At 43.3% G+C, this 17,532-nt stretch overlaps 1 protein-coding gene across 1 annotated transcript in view; it reads right to left on the reverse strand.

Annotated features, from left to right (window-relative positions):
- The window catches only part of LOC115466452, a 51,493-nt gene that overhangs the window by 12,957 nt on the left and 21,004 nt on the right, over positions 1–17,532 (reverse strand). The window contains 2 exon segments of the mRNA XM_030197718.1: positions 5,027–5,110; positions 9,995–10,083. Of these exon segments, the coding sequence (XP_030053578.1) occupies positions 5,027–5,110; positions 9,995–10,083 (173 nt within the window).

Consider the following 17,532-nt stretch of genomic DNA (forward strand, 5'->3'; position numbering starts at 1 on the left):
TTCTGAACTTTCCTGCCAGTAAGTTCACCTCATGACTCCTTGTCCTTGAATTCATTTTTTCTGTAGAAAATTTCAACTTTTCATATTTTATTGAAATGTGTTAAATATTGGAATATTTCTATCATGTACCACCATCCCTTCTTTCCTCCAGAAACTACATTTTGTGAGTAATTTTTTAACACGGCACTTAGTTTGACAGGGCTAGTGCGCATGTACTCAAGCACTACTTTATAAAGTGACCAAAATGATAAAGGGGATAGAACTCCTCTCATATGAGGAAAGCAGGGGCGTAGCCAGACTTCAGTGGGAGGGGGGTCCAGAGCCCGAGGTGAGGGGCACATTTTAACCCCCATCACCTTTGACCCCCCCGGCGCTGCCGCCACCACTTTTGACCCTCCCCCGGTGCCCCTCCCCTTTTGACCCCTTCCTGCTGCCGCCAACCCTCCCCGCCGCCATCGGGTACCTGTGCTGGCAGGGGTCCCCAATCCCCGCCAGCCGAAGTCCTCTTCAGCCAGTCTCCAGGCCGGCGCGTTCTTGCAGCTGATGTGGAAGCCTAGGATTCTGTTTGTGTGTGAGTCCTCCTGACGTCCTGCATGTTCCTACGTGCTGAACATGCAAGACATCAGGACGACTCACACACAAACAGAATAGTAGGCTTCCACGTCAGCTGCAGCAACGCGCCAGCCCGGAGACTGGCTGAAGAGGACTTTGGCTGGCAGGGGTTGGGGACCCCCCCGCCAGCACAGGTACCCGACGGTGGCGGCGAGGGAGGTTTGGCGGCAGGGGAAGGGGGGGTTGAAAGGGTCAGCGGTGGGTGGGGCCAGGGCCAAATCTGGGGGGGCCTGGGCCCCCGTGGCCCCATGTAGCTATGCCCCTGGAAGAAAGACTAGAGAAGTTAGGGCTCTTCAACTTGGGAAAGAGATGGATAAGGGGAGATATGATTGAGGTCTACAAAATCTTGAGTGGTCTAGAATGAGTAGAAGTGAATCAATTTTTTACTTGTTCTAATAGTACAAAGACTAGGGGACACTTGAGGAAGTTACATGGATATACTTTTAAAGCAAATAGGAGGAAATATTTTTTCACTCAACAAATAGTTAAGCTCTGAAACTCTTTGCTGGAGGATCTAGTAACAGCGGTTAGTGTTTCTGGGTTTAAAAAAGGTTTGAACAGGTTTCTGGAGGAAAAGTCCATAGTCTGTTATTGAGATGGATAAGGGGACGCCACTGCTTGCCCTGGGATTGGTAGCATGGAGTGGTGCTACTAATTAGGTTTCTGCCAGGTACTTGTGTCCTGGCTTTTCCACTGCTAGAAACAGGATACTGGGCTAGATGGACCATTGGTCTGACCCAGTATGATTATTCTTATGTTCTTATGTGTCTTTATAAGATACTAGTGTAAGTGGCATAAATCGTACCTAAATTGCATCTTGAGAGCAAGTGTAAACATCTGCACCTAGATTATTTAAGCATGTGAAAATTAGAACATCTTATAATTTATGTATGCATACTTGGAAACTCTGTCTGCACATCACCTCTTGTACATGCCTACCGTTAAAGTGCGCACCATCATGGCAATGTGTGTACTTCTAGGTCAGTTGAAATTCTAGGATGGCCCATATGGGTGTGAATTACTAAGCAAAAAAAACATACTAGGCAACCAAGGGCAAGATAATCCGAATCGATAAACCACCTAAACTTGTTTTAAAAAAGGAGAGAACTCCACTTGCTCAGTGTCAATGGATAAAAGACTGCAGTGACAAATATAGAGAAAACAGAGGGACTTAGACCCTGAAAAATAAAATCACCATCATAGGTCAAAAAAAGACAAAAGAAAAATTCTATTGCTTACATAAGATATATGGGGCTCAAAAAACCCATATTACCAGTGGCCATAAATTGCTTCAATGGAATAATAGCAAAATACTAAAATTAGGCTTAGAATCAAACAAAGACATGCTAAAACTATGCTCTTCAGGGGCTTCGATAACAACTTCTAAAGTTTTAGAAGAAGGACCGTGTCAGCCAGACTTCTACAGTCTATGCCCTGACAATGGCAAGGACAAATCATGATCAGGTATACATATAAAGTACCTATTGACAAAAAGTTCACTCAAGCTCAAATGTAAAATTCTGAAAATCCTACAAATAGTAGAATTTAAAAAATGAAAAAAAAAAAACCTCAGTTGAACCACCCAGCCAATCAAAGTTATAAGGCGTAGGCTACGCTCAGCATCACAGGAAAAAAACTCCACCATGCCAGGTGCTCTAACTAACTTTAAGTGTGTCAAGAGTCCCAAACACAGGGTTGCAAGCACAGGAAATGAATCGACATGTTGGGTTTCTGGAATTCATCGATATGCTGGTTGGCAACTGATTGCTTAAGCCTGGACAGTGTCGTTATATATTTTTTCCTGTGCTTGTAACCCTGTGTTTGGGACTCTTGACACACTTAAAGTTAGTTAGAGCACCCTGTATGGTGGAGGTTTTTTCCTATGATGCTGAGCGTAGCCTACGCCTTATAACTTCGGTTGGTTGGGTGCTTCAACTGAGGTTTTTTTCTCCACATTTTTTTAAAGGGTGTTTTGAAGTGGTGGCGTCTTTGAGTCCCTACACGTGGTTTAATTCTAGTATTTGTTGGATTTTCAGAATTGATACATATAAAGTATCACATCACGCCTTACAGTATGTGATGAGTTTTTCTTGTTGGGCAGACTGGGTGGACCGTACAGGTCTTTATTTGTCGTCATCTAATATGTAAGCTTAGAGAGCACCTGTGGAGAAATCCAGTGACTAGAAAGCTGAAGGTATTATGTGCAGTTAGCAGCTACCTTCAGCCTCACAGCCACTGGAGTTCTCCACATGTGCTCTCCAAGCCTCAATTTAGGGCTCCTTTTACAAAGCGGTGCTACCGATTAGCATGCGCTGAACGCGAAGAGGCCCGTGGGAATTGAATGGTCTTCTTTGCATTCAGTGCGCCACTAATCAGTGAAGACGGTGATCACTAAGCCAAGTGAAGACATTCTGTAGACATCCATTAAGTTCTGAAAGATCAGAAGAGTCAGGGGTGAGATGATATAAAAATCTGAATGTCAACAGCGTAGCAGAAAGGGAGGCAATGATTAGATTGGATGAAAGTGAGAAGAGGTGCCAGAAATATATTAAAAAGGGTGGGAGCCAGGATGTAGTCTTGAGGAGCACCATAGAGAGATGGGAGGGTAAGGGACCGTGAGCGTCTATGAAACAATTGAAATGATCTGTGAGAGACATAGCTAAAGAAACAACAGAGAACGATAATTGAGGAGGTCAAGAAGAAGCGAGTGGTCGACAAGGTCAAAGGCAGCTGAGAGATCGAGAGATACTACTACTACTACTGAGGAGTGATAGTCAAGCGAGGTCCTAAGTGTATCATGAAAACAAACAAGGAGCATTTCAGTGCTATGATTTTTCCTAAAACCTGCCTGATAGGGATGCACGACAAGGGTTTTATCCAGAAAGAGCTTGGCGAGAAAAGGGAGGTTAAATACAGAGCAAAGGTTTGCAGGGTCCAAGAAGTCATAGATGAGTTTCTTCAAGAGAGCAGTGACCAAAGCATGCTTCCAGGCACTTGGGACAATGCTTTTGTGACAGAACAATGTGCTTTCAGCCTGTAAAATTGCCTTTATTAAATCTTGAAGTGCATTTCTCTAGTTTGGCCAGCAGGTGGTGTATGTTATGTTTTAAGCTGTTAAAAGAACTGACCTTTCTTTACTTAGTTAACACAGATAAGGAAATGCCTGAGTGATGTAACTTTTTTTTTTTCAAATGTTGTTGACTGGGCTCTGTGGCCCAGGATTTAAAAAAAAAAAATGTATTTAAATTGTACTGGCGTTTGCTCCAGTTTCAGCCCAGGAGAGAGAGAGAGAGAGAGAGAGAGAAGGGCCCGGTAAAAAAACAGTTATATTTGATAACTGGTGAACAGCTATATGTCCTGATCTCCCCAGGTACTTTCTAGGAAGTAAACAAATGTTTGCTAATTGCACATTTTTGTTCATTGTTCAATTTTTAAAGACAATAAACAATATTTAGTTTATTGCCTCTCTGTCTGGACTGATATAGAATCCTGGTGGTTTGTGTGTTGGGTCTGTGAGTGCTTTCTGGGAACTGTGGGACCACTGGGAGTGTGGCCCCAGTAACCTAGAAATCACTGGGGATAATTTGAGAGTGGGAGACTTGCCCAGAGGTGGTTGTGACCCAGTCGGTAGGAGGAGGGTGCTAATGTTGAGCACAAGCAACAGGTGCAGGTGGACCTGAGCTGTACTGGAGATAGACCCTTTAATTAGCTGCGGGGTAACCCCAGTTGGGTGGATAGGCATTTCGTGACAGCTTTTATCCAGAGAAGAATGAAGAATAGGAAGAAATAATGGGAGAACATGAGGTGCTAGCTTCATGAAGAGTTGAGCATGCCAGGGCTGAAGAGGGGAGCCCAAAGGGTTAAATGTCCTAAAGGTTTGAGAGAAAAAATGGTAATGGGATTGAATGTGTGCCAGGAAGAGAGGTAGTGGAAGGAATTCTCTGAAGAAGAGGGAGGGGGGAAGAAGTGGGGAGGAGCAACCAGTTAGTGAAAAATGTAGTATGGATACTTTATTCTGCCTGATGAAGGCCAGGGTAGCAAGCAGCAACGTGAAGGGATCCTGTGCAGGTGGATAAGACATCAGGGGAGCTATGATGGTCATTTTTTTTCAGGGTTTAAAGCTCCCTGTTTTCTCTGTATTTGTCACTGAGGTTTTTTTTCTCCATTGATATTGAGCAGGTGGAGTTTTCCTCTTTTTTTTAAATAAAATTACTCCCTTTGAGTGTCTCAAGCCTCTCGTGGGGTTAGTTATGTATGTCTTGTATCATTTTAGGAATACTTTGCAATGCTTCCATGCTCTGAAATCCCTTCCAAAGATACGGCCTCCTGAATAAAAACCAGTTGGCTCATCTCAGTCTCGCTGGAACTGTGGTTGAATAAGCTACTACAGTTAACTTTTCTTCATGACACCCACCTTCCTCGCTTTCTTTTCACTTCTGCTCTGCTTGGCTTTGCTAATGGTTTCATCAGCAGGGCCTCCAGAGTGCGTGAGCTGGGCCTGGAAAAGAAAAGGATATTTTACATCCAATACCACTGTTATGGCCCCAAGCCTTCCCCCTCATTTTCCTTTCACCAATAAACATACAGGGTGAAACTTTCCAAAAGATATACAGGGGATAAACACCTAAAGTCTCTACTCATGGCCACCGACATAGTTACACATCTAATCAATTTTCAGACACCTTCATTTGGTTTTCTATATATGTTACATATCTAACTTTTGACTGCTGTTTAAGTAAGCGACTCAGAGGTGTCATTTTCCTTAACACAGACAAATGCAATTTTCAAATACTGGATACCTAAATGTCACATTATTTGTATATAGGATTGCCACCTGACCCAGGTCAACCAAGAAGGTTTGATTAACAGAAGACTGTGTCATCACAAGGCTGAAGCCACTCTACTCAAGGAGGTTTTCATTTTCCCCACTGCAGCTGCCACCATCTTGGTACACCCAAAACAATGTAGTTGATATGGTGACAAGCTCCACATACTGGCTTCAGGCCAGAGCTTGGGCCAAACATGCTCCTGCCATCTCTTATTAATCAAACCTCCTTGAGATCAACCATGCGGCAGATTCAGGTCTGGTTTAGCACTTCATCTTTGAATCTGTAGTTCTGCCCTTCCTATAGAATACAAACCCAAATGCTTAGCTTTAGATCTGGAAGCAGGTATGGATATAATTCAAAGCTTAGGCGGCAATTCTATAAATTGGTGCCACAAGGGGGTGCACTTAGAACATATTCTATAACAGCTTAAGGGCATGACTAAGCTATTATAGAATATTAGTGCAATTGCATGTAGGGGGGAAAATGCATATTACAACATTGGGTATAAGAGAGTTTCCCTACCTATTGGTCCTGGAGAGGTGCTTTTCATAACAATGCTTTTGGAGGCTAGGATGCCAAGTTGACATAGATGCAGAGCTGGTTAGATCTTCTGAAAATCTGCAAGCTGGTTGTTGTGCCAGATCAGCTGGGACAGGGGCGATCCTCCATTCTAAGCTCCTGCCCCTACAATCTCCACTCCCTGGGAAAATAGCTGAATTGGCAACTCTGGACCATACTGAAAGTGACTGCCGTAAGTTTTAGTAGCAGTCTCGAGAGATTGCCACGGGAACTCATGGCAGACATTTTCAGTACGGAGAGTGCATGGAGACTGCATGGGCAGGAGTGTAGGAGGATTGCTCCTGACCCAGCTGGCCACTGGACCACCAGGTCTGTGTAAGATAGGCCTGGGGAGTGGGAGAGGGAAAGAACAAGCTGTGTGGATGGGAGGGCGAGAAGGGGACAAGCTGCATGGATGAGAGGGAGAGAAGGGGACAAGCTGTACGTGGATGAGAGGGAGAGAAGGGAGACGAGAGGGAGACATGTCATACATAGAGGGAAGGAAAAAGGGAGAAATGCAGCACATAGAAGAGGATGGGGAGGAGAGGGGGGACATGTTGCTCATGGATGGGAGGGAAAGGAAAGGGGCAAATGCTGCTCATGGTGGTTTGCTTTTTTGGAAATATATTTTTTCTAATTTTGTATTTAGTGGAGTATGGAAGAAAATGCACTTCTGTTACTTTTACCAGTATTTTCACTGCATATAGAATATGGCTTTCTTGGGGGGGGGGGGGTCTCCAGTTTTTGCCGGCATGTTTTTTGTGGCCTCCTATTTTGTATCAGTTGAAGGTCTGTCCGTGTTCTGCATATGTGACTGAGGTGAAGGATTCTACTGGCATGTAGTATCTGTGTAGGAATCTGTAACAGTCCAGCTTGTTTCAGTTTTCCAGTAGTGGGTACATTGGTTTATAGGGTGAAAAATAGTCTGACAGTAAATCATATGTCAGATTTAATGTCAATAAATTTACTGTGAAAAGGGAAATGGGACTTGATATACCGCCTTTCTGAGGTTTTTGCAACTACATTCAAAGCGGTTTACATATATTCAGGTACTTATTTGTACTAGGGGCAATGAAGGGTTAAGTGACTTGCCCAGAGTCACAAGGCGCTGCAGTGGGACTTGAACCCAGTTCCCCAGGATCAGAGTCCACTGCACTAACCATTAGGATACTCCTCCACTAGCAACATTTCATGTAGAAGCCTGCCCTTGCAGATCAGCAATGTTGCCTCGCAGGCTTCTGTTTCTGTGAGTCTGATGTCCTGCACATACAGTGGTGGAAATAAGTATTTGATCCCTTGCTGATTTTGTAAGTTTGCCCACTGACAAAGACATGAGCAGCCCATAATTGAAGGGTAGGTTATTGGTAACAGTGAGAGATAGCACATCACAAATTAAATCCGGAAAATCACATTGTGGAAAGTATATGAATTTATTTGCATTCTGCAGAGGGAAATAAGTATTTAATCCCTCTGGCAAACAAGACCTAATACTTGGTGGCAAAACCCTTGTTGGCAAGCACAGCGGTCAGACGTCTTCTGTAGTTGATGATGAGGTTTGCACACATGTCAGGAGGAATTTTGGTCCACTCCTCTTTGCAGATCATCTCTAAATCATTAAGAGTTCTGGGCTGTCGCTTGGCAACTCGCAGCTTCAGCTCCCTCCATAAGTTTTCAATGGGATTAAGGTCTGGTGACTGGCTAGGCCACTCCATGACCCTAATGTGCTTCTTCCTGAGCCACTCCTTTGTTGCCTTGGCTGTATGTTTTGGGTCATTGTCGTGCTGGAAGACCCAGCCACGACCCATTTTTAAGGCCCTGGCGGAGGGAAGGAGGTTGTCACTCAGAATTGTACGGTACATGGCCCCATCCATTCTCCCATTGATGCGGTGAAGTAGTCCTGTGCCCTTAGCAGAGAAACACCCCCAAAACATAACATTTCCACCTCCATGCTTGACAGTGGGGACGGTGTTCTTTGGGTCATAGGCAGCATTTCTCTTCCTCCAAACACGGCGAGTTGAGTTCATGCCAAAGAGCTCAATTTTTGTCTCATCTGACCACAGCACCTTCTCCCAATCACTCTCGGCATCATCCAGGTGTTCACTGGCAAACTTCAGACGGGCCGTCACATGTGCCTTCCGGAGCAGGGGGACCTTGCGGGCACTGCAGGATTGCAATCCGTTATGTCGTAATGTGTTACCAATGGTTTTCGTGGTGACAGTGGTCCCAGCTGCCTTGAGATCATTGACAAGTTCCCCCCTTGTAGTTGTAGGCTGATTTCTAACCTTCCTCATGATCAAGGATACCCCACGAGGTGAGATTTTGCGTGGAGCCCCAGATCTTTGTCGATTGACAGTCATTTTGTACTTCTTCCATTTTCTTACTATGGCACCAACAGTTGTCTCCTTCTCGCCCAGCGTCTTACTGATGGTTTTGTAGCCCATTCCAGCCTTGTGCAGGTGTATGATCTTGTCCCTGACATCCTTAGACAGCTCCTTGCTCTTGGCCATTTTGTAGAGGTTAGAGTCTGACTGATTCACTGAGTCTGTGGACAGGTGTCTTTCATACAGGTGACCATTGCCGACAGCTGTCTGTCATGCAGGTAACGAGTTGATTTGGAGCATCTACCTGGTCTGTAGGGGCCAGATCTCTTACTGGTTGGTGGGGGATCAAATACTTATTTCCCTCTGCAGAATGCAAATAAATTCATATACTTTCCACAATGTGATTTTCCGGATTTAATTTGTGATGTGCTATCTCTCATTGTTACCAATAACCTACCCTTCAATTATGGGCTGCTCATGTCTTTGTCAGTGGGCAAACTTACAAAATCAGCAAGGGATCAAATACTTATTTCCACCACTGTAGGAGGGTTATAGTCATTATATTACATTGGGTGTTTATATACTGCACTAGTCTCATGACTCAGCACTGTTTCCAAGGTCCAACGAAGCCAGTAAAAACCCAGGATGATTACAAGCCGTTTAAATGCCCCAACAGTTAATAAACTTCTGGAATAGAAAAGTCTTTAGTAATCTTTGAAATGTCAAATAATTAGTCACGGATCTTATCTGTTCAGGAAGCGAATTCCATCATTTGGCAGATTGATAAGAAAATAGTTTTCATAAAGTAGAGTGGAGGAATGGCCTAGTGGTTAGGGTGGTGGACTTTGGTCCTGATGAACTGAGTTCAATTCTCACTTCAGGTACAGGCAGCTCCTTGTGACTCTGGGCAAATCACTTAACCCTCCATTGCCCCATGTAAGCCACATTGAGCCTGCCATGAGTGGGAAAGCACAGGGTACAAATGTAACAAAAATAAAATAGATACTATTGGAGATTCTACATGGAATGTTGCTATTCTTTCAAAAATAAGCCTGTTGGTGTAAATGTCGACACCTAAATTAGATGCAGACCAGTTGTATTCTATAACAATGTGCATAGATTTTAAAAATGCCCATGTTTTGCCCATTCCATGCATTAATTAGACTTTACACACATCATGTTACAGAATATGCTTAGACAGTTGTGCATGTAAATTCTAATTAATACCAATTAATGTCAATAATTGCTTGTTAATTGGCAATTATTAGCACTGATTGGCTTGTTAACTAAGGGCTCCTTTTACAAAGCCATGGTGAAAAGTGTCCTGCGGTACTGTGGGCATGCGCTGGGCCACTTTTTACCATGGCTGGGAAATGGCCATGCACAAAAATCAAAACTAGCACATGCCTATTTATGAAAGTCACCACAGCAATAATAACTTATCTCAAAACTAATACTTATGATTACCTTTGCAAATAGTTTGCACTGAAATACTTCAGTGCATCTAAAAATGACACCAAAACAAATGTTATTTTGTTTTAGTGTGTAGATCTCTGTTGCAAAGTCCATCAGGGCTTCTTTTCACTCACTGATCTGAATGAATTTTATCAGCAGAGAGGCTTCCATGTAATGAGCCAGAGGGCTGCAGTGTGTGCCATCTCCTGCTTTACATACCTGAGTTTGAGCTGTCCGTGGTTCTGAAACATCTGGTTCCTCCAGCTCGGGGATGGACTCCTCGTTACTCTCAGAATCATTACAGGAGCCTTAAAAACAGAACACAAGGCGGCTTTAGACACAGGTCTATGCTTTGAACGAGAGTTGGCTTCCATTTAAACTTTAGTCAGGTGCAATCAGAATAAAATGATATTTTCCTTTTTTTTCAAGATTTTGTCATTTACATATGTAGTTAACTGATTTACATTATATATATGAGTAGTGATTTTAGACATGTCTGTAGAATCAGACTGCCAACAAGAACAGTTGATGAGTGTGACTTGTAAAAAAAAAACCCAAAAAACCAAAACCTACACAACTGAGAAAAACACAGCCATTAAAACCAGAAGTTAGCGATGTAATATGATATACAAGTGACCCAACATCACAGTGGTGGAAGATTCATCCACTGCAATCGTTTTGTAAGGTCACATTGTTACTGTCCTGATCTCCTTGATTTATAATCCACCTTGTATAGCAAGGTAAAGCAGAATAAAAATGTCTAGATTAAATGCAAAGTGATGCATGTGGGTAAGAGGAACCCGAATTATAGCTACGTCTTGCAAGGTTCCGCGTTAGGAGTTATGGATCAAGAAAGGGATCTGGGTGTCGTCGTCGATGATACGCTGAAACCTTCTGCTCAGTGTGCTGCTGCGGCTAGGAAAGCGAATAGAATGTTGGGTGTTATTAGGAAGGGTATGGAGTCCAGGTGTGCGGATGTTATAATGCCGTTGTATCGCTCCATGGTGCGACCGCACCTGGAGTATTGTGTTCAGTACTGGTCTCCGTATCTCAAAAAAGATATAGTAGAATTGGAAAAGGTACAGCGAAGGGCGACGAAAATGATAGTGGGGATGGGACGACTTTCCTATGAAGAGAGGCTGAGAAGGCTAGGGCTTTTCAGCTTGGAGAAGAGACGGCTGAGGGGAGATATGATAGAAGTGTATAAAATAATGAGTGGAATGGATCGGGTGGATGTGAAGCGACTGTTCACGCTATCCAAAAATACTAGGACTAGAGGGCATGAGTTGAAGCTACAGTGTGGTAAATTTAAAACGAATCGGAGAAAAGTTTTCTTCACCCAACGTGTAATTAGACTCTGGAATTCGTTGCCGGAGAACGTGGTACGGGCGGTTAGCTTGACGGAGTTTAAAAAGGGGTTAGATAGATTCCTAAAGGACAAGTCCATAGACCGCTATTAAATGGACTTGGAAAAATTCCGCATTTTTAGGTATAATTTGTCTGGAATGTTTTTACGTTTGGGGAGCGTGCCAGGTGCCCTTGACCTGGATTGGCCACTGTCGGTGACAGGATGCTGGGCTAGATGGACCTTTGGTCTTTCCCAGTATGGCACTACTTATGTACTTATGTACTTATATTTGAATAACTATCCTAAATAGAGGTACTGAAACCAAAAAGTGTACTAAAATCATAGGGAATCAGGAAAACATTAAAAAGACAATCATACACTTAAAGTCAGCTAACAGCCTATTTATGTTTATTAATATAACTGTGGAAAGATATGAAAGTGAGGAATCATTGACAGACTGGCCTGAAAAATCTAGAATAACTGTGAAAGAAGAATGAAGTCTCTGATCCCACATGATTGAGGGTTAAGGCTTTTATTTTAATATTATTTCTACATTAATTGAAGCCTTTTGTAGCAATATGAATTCTTGTGTCACGCTTCTCACGGAAGCACAGGGTTTGTGAGCCCTTGGACCACTGCCGTGGAGCGGCAGTGGCAGGCAAAACCACCCCCAAACCAGAGACAAGGCAGAACAGGACTGGAACTCCGGACTGGAGTTGTAGCAGAGACAAACAAGCTGGAACAGGCAGAGCAGAACCCGCTAGACTTCACCTGTGCTTGACCGCCGTTCCCAAGGAGTTGAGCCCCTGGGTGCAGGCGGCCGGCAGGACTTACAGGACAGTGCAGGAACTGGATACCAACAGGGTGCTGTTCAGGCACAAACAAGAAAAGCAAGTCTGGCAGCCTGGAAGATCCGGACCGGACTAGGCTGAAGTCTGGAATGTGTGACAGTTCATAGCAGCCACCGGTTCTGGCCACCAGAGGGCGAGGTGAGCACAGACAAGGAAACAGTCACAAACGTGACATCTTGGTGGCTGAAGCTACTGTCTTCAATGATAACTTGTGCCAGTACCTGCATATACTTTGCAGACGTTTTTGAGCTGAGATGTTCATATCATTAACAGATTAGACACGTGTGCTTAAAAGATGTTAATGTCATTAAGAGATAAGACGTCTGTGCTTAAACTCACTCCTCAGATGCTAAAACATTAGGCTTCCTCTGGAAGCCCTCCCATAACCATAGTATATTTATTTATAGTTTCATTTCCAGTCACTGTACTCAGAAAGCCTTGCGGCAATTTACAATATCATAAAATATTTGCATGCAGACAAGAAAATCAATCAAGAATCAAAAGAGTACAGAGCAGGTGAGTTAATGTGTAATATTTAATATTACCATCACACCATTTTACATTAATAACTATAATGTAGCAGCAATACACTGTTTTATTCTGAAAACATATACAATAAAATATGATATGATATGATAGAGGTCTATAAAATAATAATTGGAGTGGAATAGGTAGCATTTGTTTATGCTTTGCAAAAATATTAGGACTAGGGGGCATGCGCTGAAGCTACAAAGTAGTAAATTTAAAATGAATCATAAAAACCTTTTCTTCATTCAACGTGTAATTAAACTCTGGAATTCGTTGCCGGAGAATGTGGTAAAGGCGGTTAGCTTAGCGGAGTTTAAAAAAGGTTTGGACGGCTTCCTAAAGGAACAGTCCATAGACCATTATTAAATGGACTTGGGGAAAATCCACTATTTCTGGGATAAGCAGCATAAAATGTTTTGTACTTTTTTGGGATCTTGCCAGGTATTTGTGACCTGGATTGGCCACTGTTGAAAACAGGATGCTGGGCTTGATGGACTTTTGGTCTGTCCCAGTATGGCAATACTTACGTGCTTATGTACATGATGGCCCTCATTTTCACAGAATTCCCACATGTAAATAGCAGCTCTGAAATATGTAGATCACCAGCACATGCAAATAGCAATGTTCGAAAGCTACTATTTACGTGTGGGAATCGACACGGCCTTTAGATGGCAAGGGGTTATGGTTAGGCCAGGTCACAAATACTGACATGTATTCTTCATTTTACTAGTGGAATACACACTAGTATGAAAAAATCTAGATGTCAGCATTTACACCTGCCCTGAGGCTCACATAAGTGTCCGCTGGAGAGGCAGGTATAAAGGTTGAGACAAGCTCCCCCACCTGATTCCCCCCTGACATCAATACAACCCCCTGGTCCCTCCCCTGACATTAGCACAATCTCCCATGACACCCCACACATCAGCACAAACCCTAATCCCCCCCCCCCCCCCATTTCAGCACAATTTCCCTGTTCCCCTCCCCCAACATCAGCATAGCTCCATGATACCCCTAAAAGGATCCCCTCTATTACAGATCCCTTGAATTTCACAAAACACCTCACCAATCCCATCCTTGACTCTTACTAAGGTCCCTGGTAGTATAGTGGGAGAAGGAGTGATTCCCAGTCACTCCTGCTTATGCTGGCCCCAGGCTCAAAATAGCACTTAAAATCCCTAGTGATAATCTCAAACTACTGGGAATCAAAGGTGCTATTTTGAATCTAGGACTTGTATGAATGGGCAGTCTGCTGGGGAGGGGTGTTTGTGAAATATAACGGGGTCTGTAATGGAGGGATCTTTTCCGGTGGTTGTCATCAGGTGGTGGTGCTGATGTCACAGGGGATAGGGGGGTTGTGGTGATATCTGGAGAAATATTGCCTCTAAGTATTGGTGGCTTGTGGACAAAACTTTCAGCCCACCTGCAAACATTCTCACAAATTAAATTTGTGTGGAAATATGCGCTGCAGAAGCTAATGCTATCAATTTAAAATGGTCATGATAGAAACACAGAAGCATGATGGCAGATAAGGGCTAAATGGCCCATCCAGTCTGCCCTTCCTCAGTACCCCCTAACTCTTCCTTTACCTAAGGGATCCCACGTGCCTGTCCCATGTTTTCTTAAATTCTGGCACAGTCTTCATCTCCATGACCATAGTCTGCTTGCCCCGGGATTGGTAGCATGGAATCTTGATACTCTTTGAGATCCTGCATGGAATCTTGTACTCTTTAGGATTCCAGAATCTTGCTATTCTTTGGGGTTCTATATGGAATGTTGCTACTATTTGGGTTTCTGCCAGGTAGTTGTGACCTGGATTGGCCATTGCTGGAAGCTGGACATTGGGCTAGATGGACCATTGGTCTGACCCAGTATGGCTAATGTTCTTATGTTTGTAATGGCCACCCATTAATTTCTAAATCAAAACACAAGGGAGAGATCTCTCCAAAATAGTTAATCTACATAAATATATCCACAAGGGATGTTCATTCCAGGGTCTGGCTTGCAAAATTATTAAGGAGCGTTGGGAGGAAAAAAAGCCTCAAGAAGCTCCCAGCATTATTGAACAGCGGAAGCAGGACTACATCATCGGCTCAACCCCCCCCCCCCCTCCTGTTATCACTATAATGCCCCTTAATATAAGGCCAGGAAGTGTGTGATGTTTGTGCTCACTGTCTAATACATAAAGATAGTGATTTCAGCTTTCACTTAGCTTAATATGGTGCTTCCCTTTCCACAAGTGGTGACCGGTTGGCACACGCCAAATGCCGATTACCTCCGGAACCGGCGTGCTTAGGAGGAAATAAATAAATATTTCATCTAGGCGTTATGGGTGCACGCCAAATCTGAAATTACCGGCAGGAGGTGCTGGCCTGGCGGTAGTTTCATTTTGGCACGCACTGCGCGTGCGTACAGCCTGCCGCGGCTTAGTAAAAGGGCCCCTTGGTCTCATTGCATAAAATTGGACCAGTGCTAAACTAGCACAAGTTAGTGGTAAAATAACAGTAGCCCACATCGATAACTTCCCCGTTTAATAACTTGCAATAATGCACTGTTCAAAGACAAAAAGAAATAATGAGTTAATTTTCAGCTCTGCAGCTGCTGAGATGAATGTGGCTCTGTATTTCCAGAGATTTTACCCAGAGACACAGAGACGAAGAAGCCCAGCTGCACAAAAGCGCTCTGATATGGTGATGGAACCTTCTTTCTGTGGGTTTTTTTTTTTTTCATTTTGTTTTGTTTCATTTACTACAAAAGCTATATGGGGGAAAAATTAAAACCAGCATTGATTTTGCCTTCTGTTTACGGTCAGGCTCACACAAGAGAGAGGATCTTCTGGAGAAACAGACTTTAGACTGCCGATGTTTCCTTTTTACAGACGCTGAGGCAGCTCTCCTTCCAGTGCACCAGAGAAAAAGGAATCAGAAAATGTCATTAATCAAAATTTTGGCAATTTTTAAATCCTGTATTTCCCACATAATTTCAGAATAGGCACTCTAGCAGTTTGTTTCCGTCATTTTTAGATGAATTTTCATTTATTTATTAATTATAGAAGGTCTATGGAGTTCTGTGCATTTCTGGTTCTTCTGATATTGCATAATGTTGAGGTCCACCAGGGATAGTACTGACATTCATGTGGGCCTCTGTACATAAAGGTTACCCATCCCTGCCATACTTGATTACTGGAATTCTTACAAGATCTAGTAAGCAGATGGTGTTGTAGGCTATGCTCAAGGCGATTTCTTCACTGAACAAGGAAAAAGAGTTAACCCTCTGTGCTTGGCAGGCAAAGGAAGAAAAGCTCAGGGCTGAGCAGGGCATGATAGGCCAGAGGAGGGAGAGCTCAGGTTGAGAGCACCATATACAGAAGCTGACATTTGCAGGGGCTGGAGTTGGCAGAATACAGGTCCATATTGGTGTGTGTGGAACCTGATAGTGGATTGGGGACAGGGTGTGTGGAACCTAAACACTAGTCATACCACTGGCATTCAATTTTGCTTCTTGTTCCCACTGGTGAGGCGATGGTGACATTGCATAGGCCAGCATTTTCCAAGTCAGTCTTGGAGTACCCCCTTGCCAGTCAGGTTTTCAGGATATCCACAATGAATATGCATGACATTGATTTGCATACACTGCCTCCATTATATGCAAATCTCTCCATGCATTTTCATGGCATGGGGCAATGGGGTATCCAAGACTGACTTTACAGAAGAAGATGTAAGAGATCTGCCTGTACCGGAAATGGTTTTCAAGGGTGATGACGCGGAGGAACTGAATGAAATCTCGGTGAACCTGGAAGATGTACTGAGCCAAATTGACAAATTAAAGAATAGTAAATCACCTGGGCTGGATGGCATACATCTAAGGGTACTCAAAGAACTCAAGAATGAAATTGCTGATCTGCTATAAGTAATATGTAATCTGTCGTACGTACTACCTGAAGATTGGAGGGTGGCCAATGTGATGTCAGTTTTAAAAAAGGGTTCCAGGGGTGATCCAGAAAATTACAGACCGATAAGCCTGACTATTATAAGGAATAAAATTACAGAATACATAGACAAACATAGTTTAATGGGACAGAATCAGCATGAGTTCACCAAGGCCTCACCAATTTGCTTCATTTCTTTGAAGGCATGAATAAACATGTGAATAAAGATGAGCAGGTTGATGTAGTGTATCTAGATTTTCAGAAAGCTTTTGATAAATTTCCTCAGGAGAGACTTGTGAGAAAATTAAAGAGTCATGGATTAGGAGGCAAGGTTCTGGTGTGGGTTAGGAATTGGTTATTGGACAGAAAACAGAGGGTAGGGTTAAATGGTTATTTCTCTCAATGGAGGAGGGTGAACAGTGGAGTGCTGCAGGGATCTGTACTGGGACTGGTGCTATTTAACATATTTGTAAATGATATGGATATCGGAACGACGAGTAAGGTGATTACATTTGTAGATGACACAATACTATTCAAGGTTGTTTAAACATGTGTGAACTGTGAAATATTGCAGAAAGACCTTAGGAAATTGAAAGACTGGGCATCCAAATGGCAGATGAAATTTAATGTGACAATGCCTTCTCCTTTGGGTGCACTGCTGGATAAACATGAATCTTTTGCTTTGAATGGTGAGGGTGCACTTCTATTAGTACGTAAAGCCTGTATGTTGGGGAAAAGGGTTATTCTCTGCATGTGGAAGGGGGAGTCACCACCTGATTATTGGCATTGGCGTAATAAATTACATGAACTCATGTTATTAGAATGCCGGGTGGTTGGGTTATCTTCTCGGAGGTGCCGTTTGTTCCTCGTTACTTGGGAGCCATATATATAGTCTCTGTCCCCTAGAGGTCGAAGCTTTGTTTTGAATTCTCTTCCGGATCACTGAACTAGTTTCTTTTTGTGGGGGGGAGGGGGAATTCCGGGGGGGATACTCTTCTGCAACACTCGTGGGGGTGGTCTGTTTGTAGGTTGTATGTCTTGTATGGGGCATATTCAGATAATCCTTCACAAGAATGTTGGTACATAGGTCGCAAGAGGCTATAAG

This window comes from Microcaecilia unicolor, chromosome 1 (genome assembly GCF_901765095.1).
Source record: "Microcaecilia unicolor chromosome 1, aMicUni1.1, whole genome shotgun sequence".
NCBI lineage: Eukaryota > Metazoa > Chordata > Amphibia > Gymnophiona > Siphonopidae > Microcaecilia > Microcaecilia unicolor.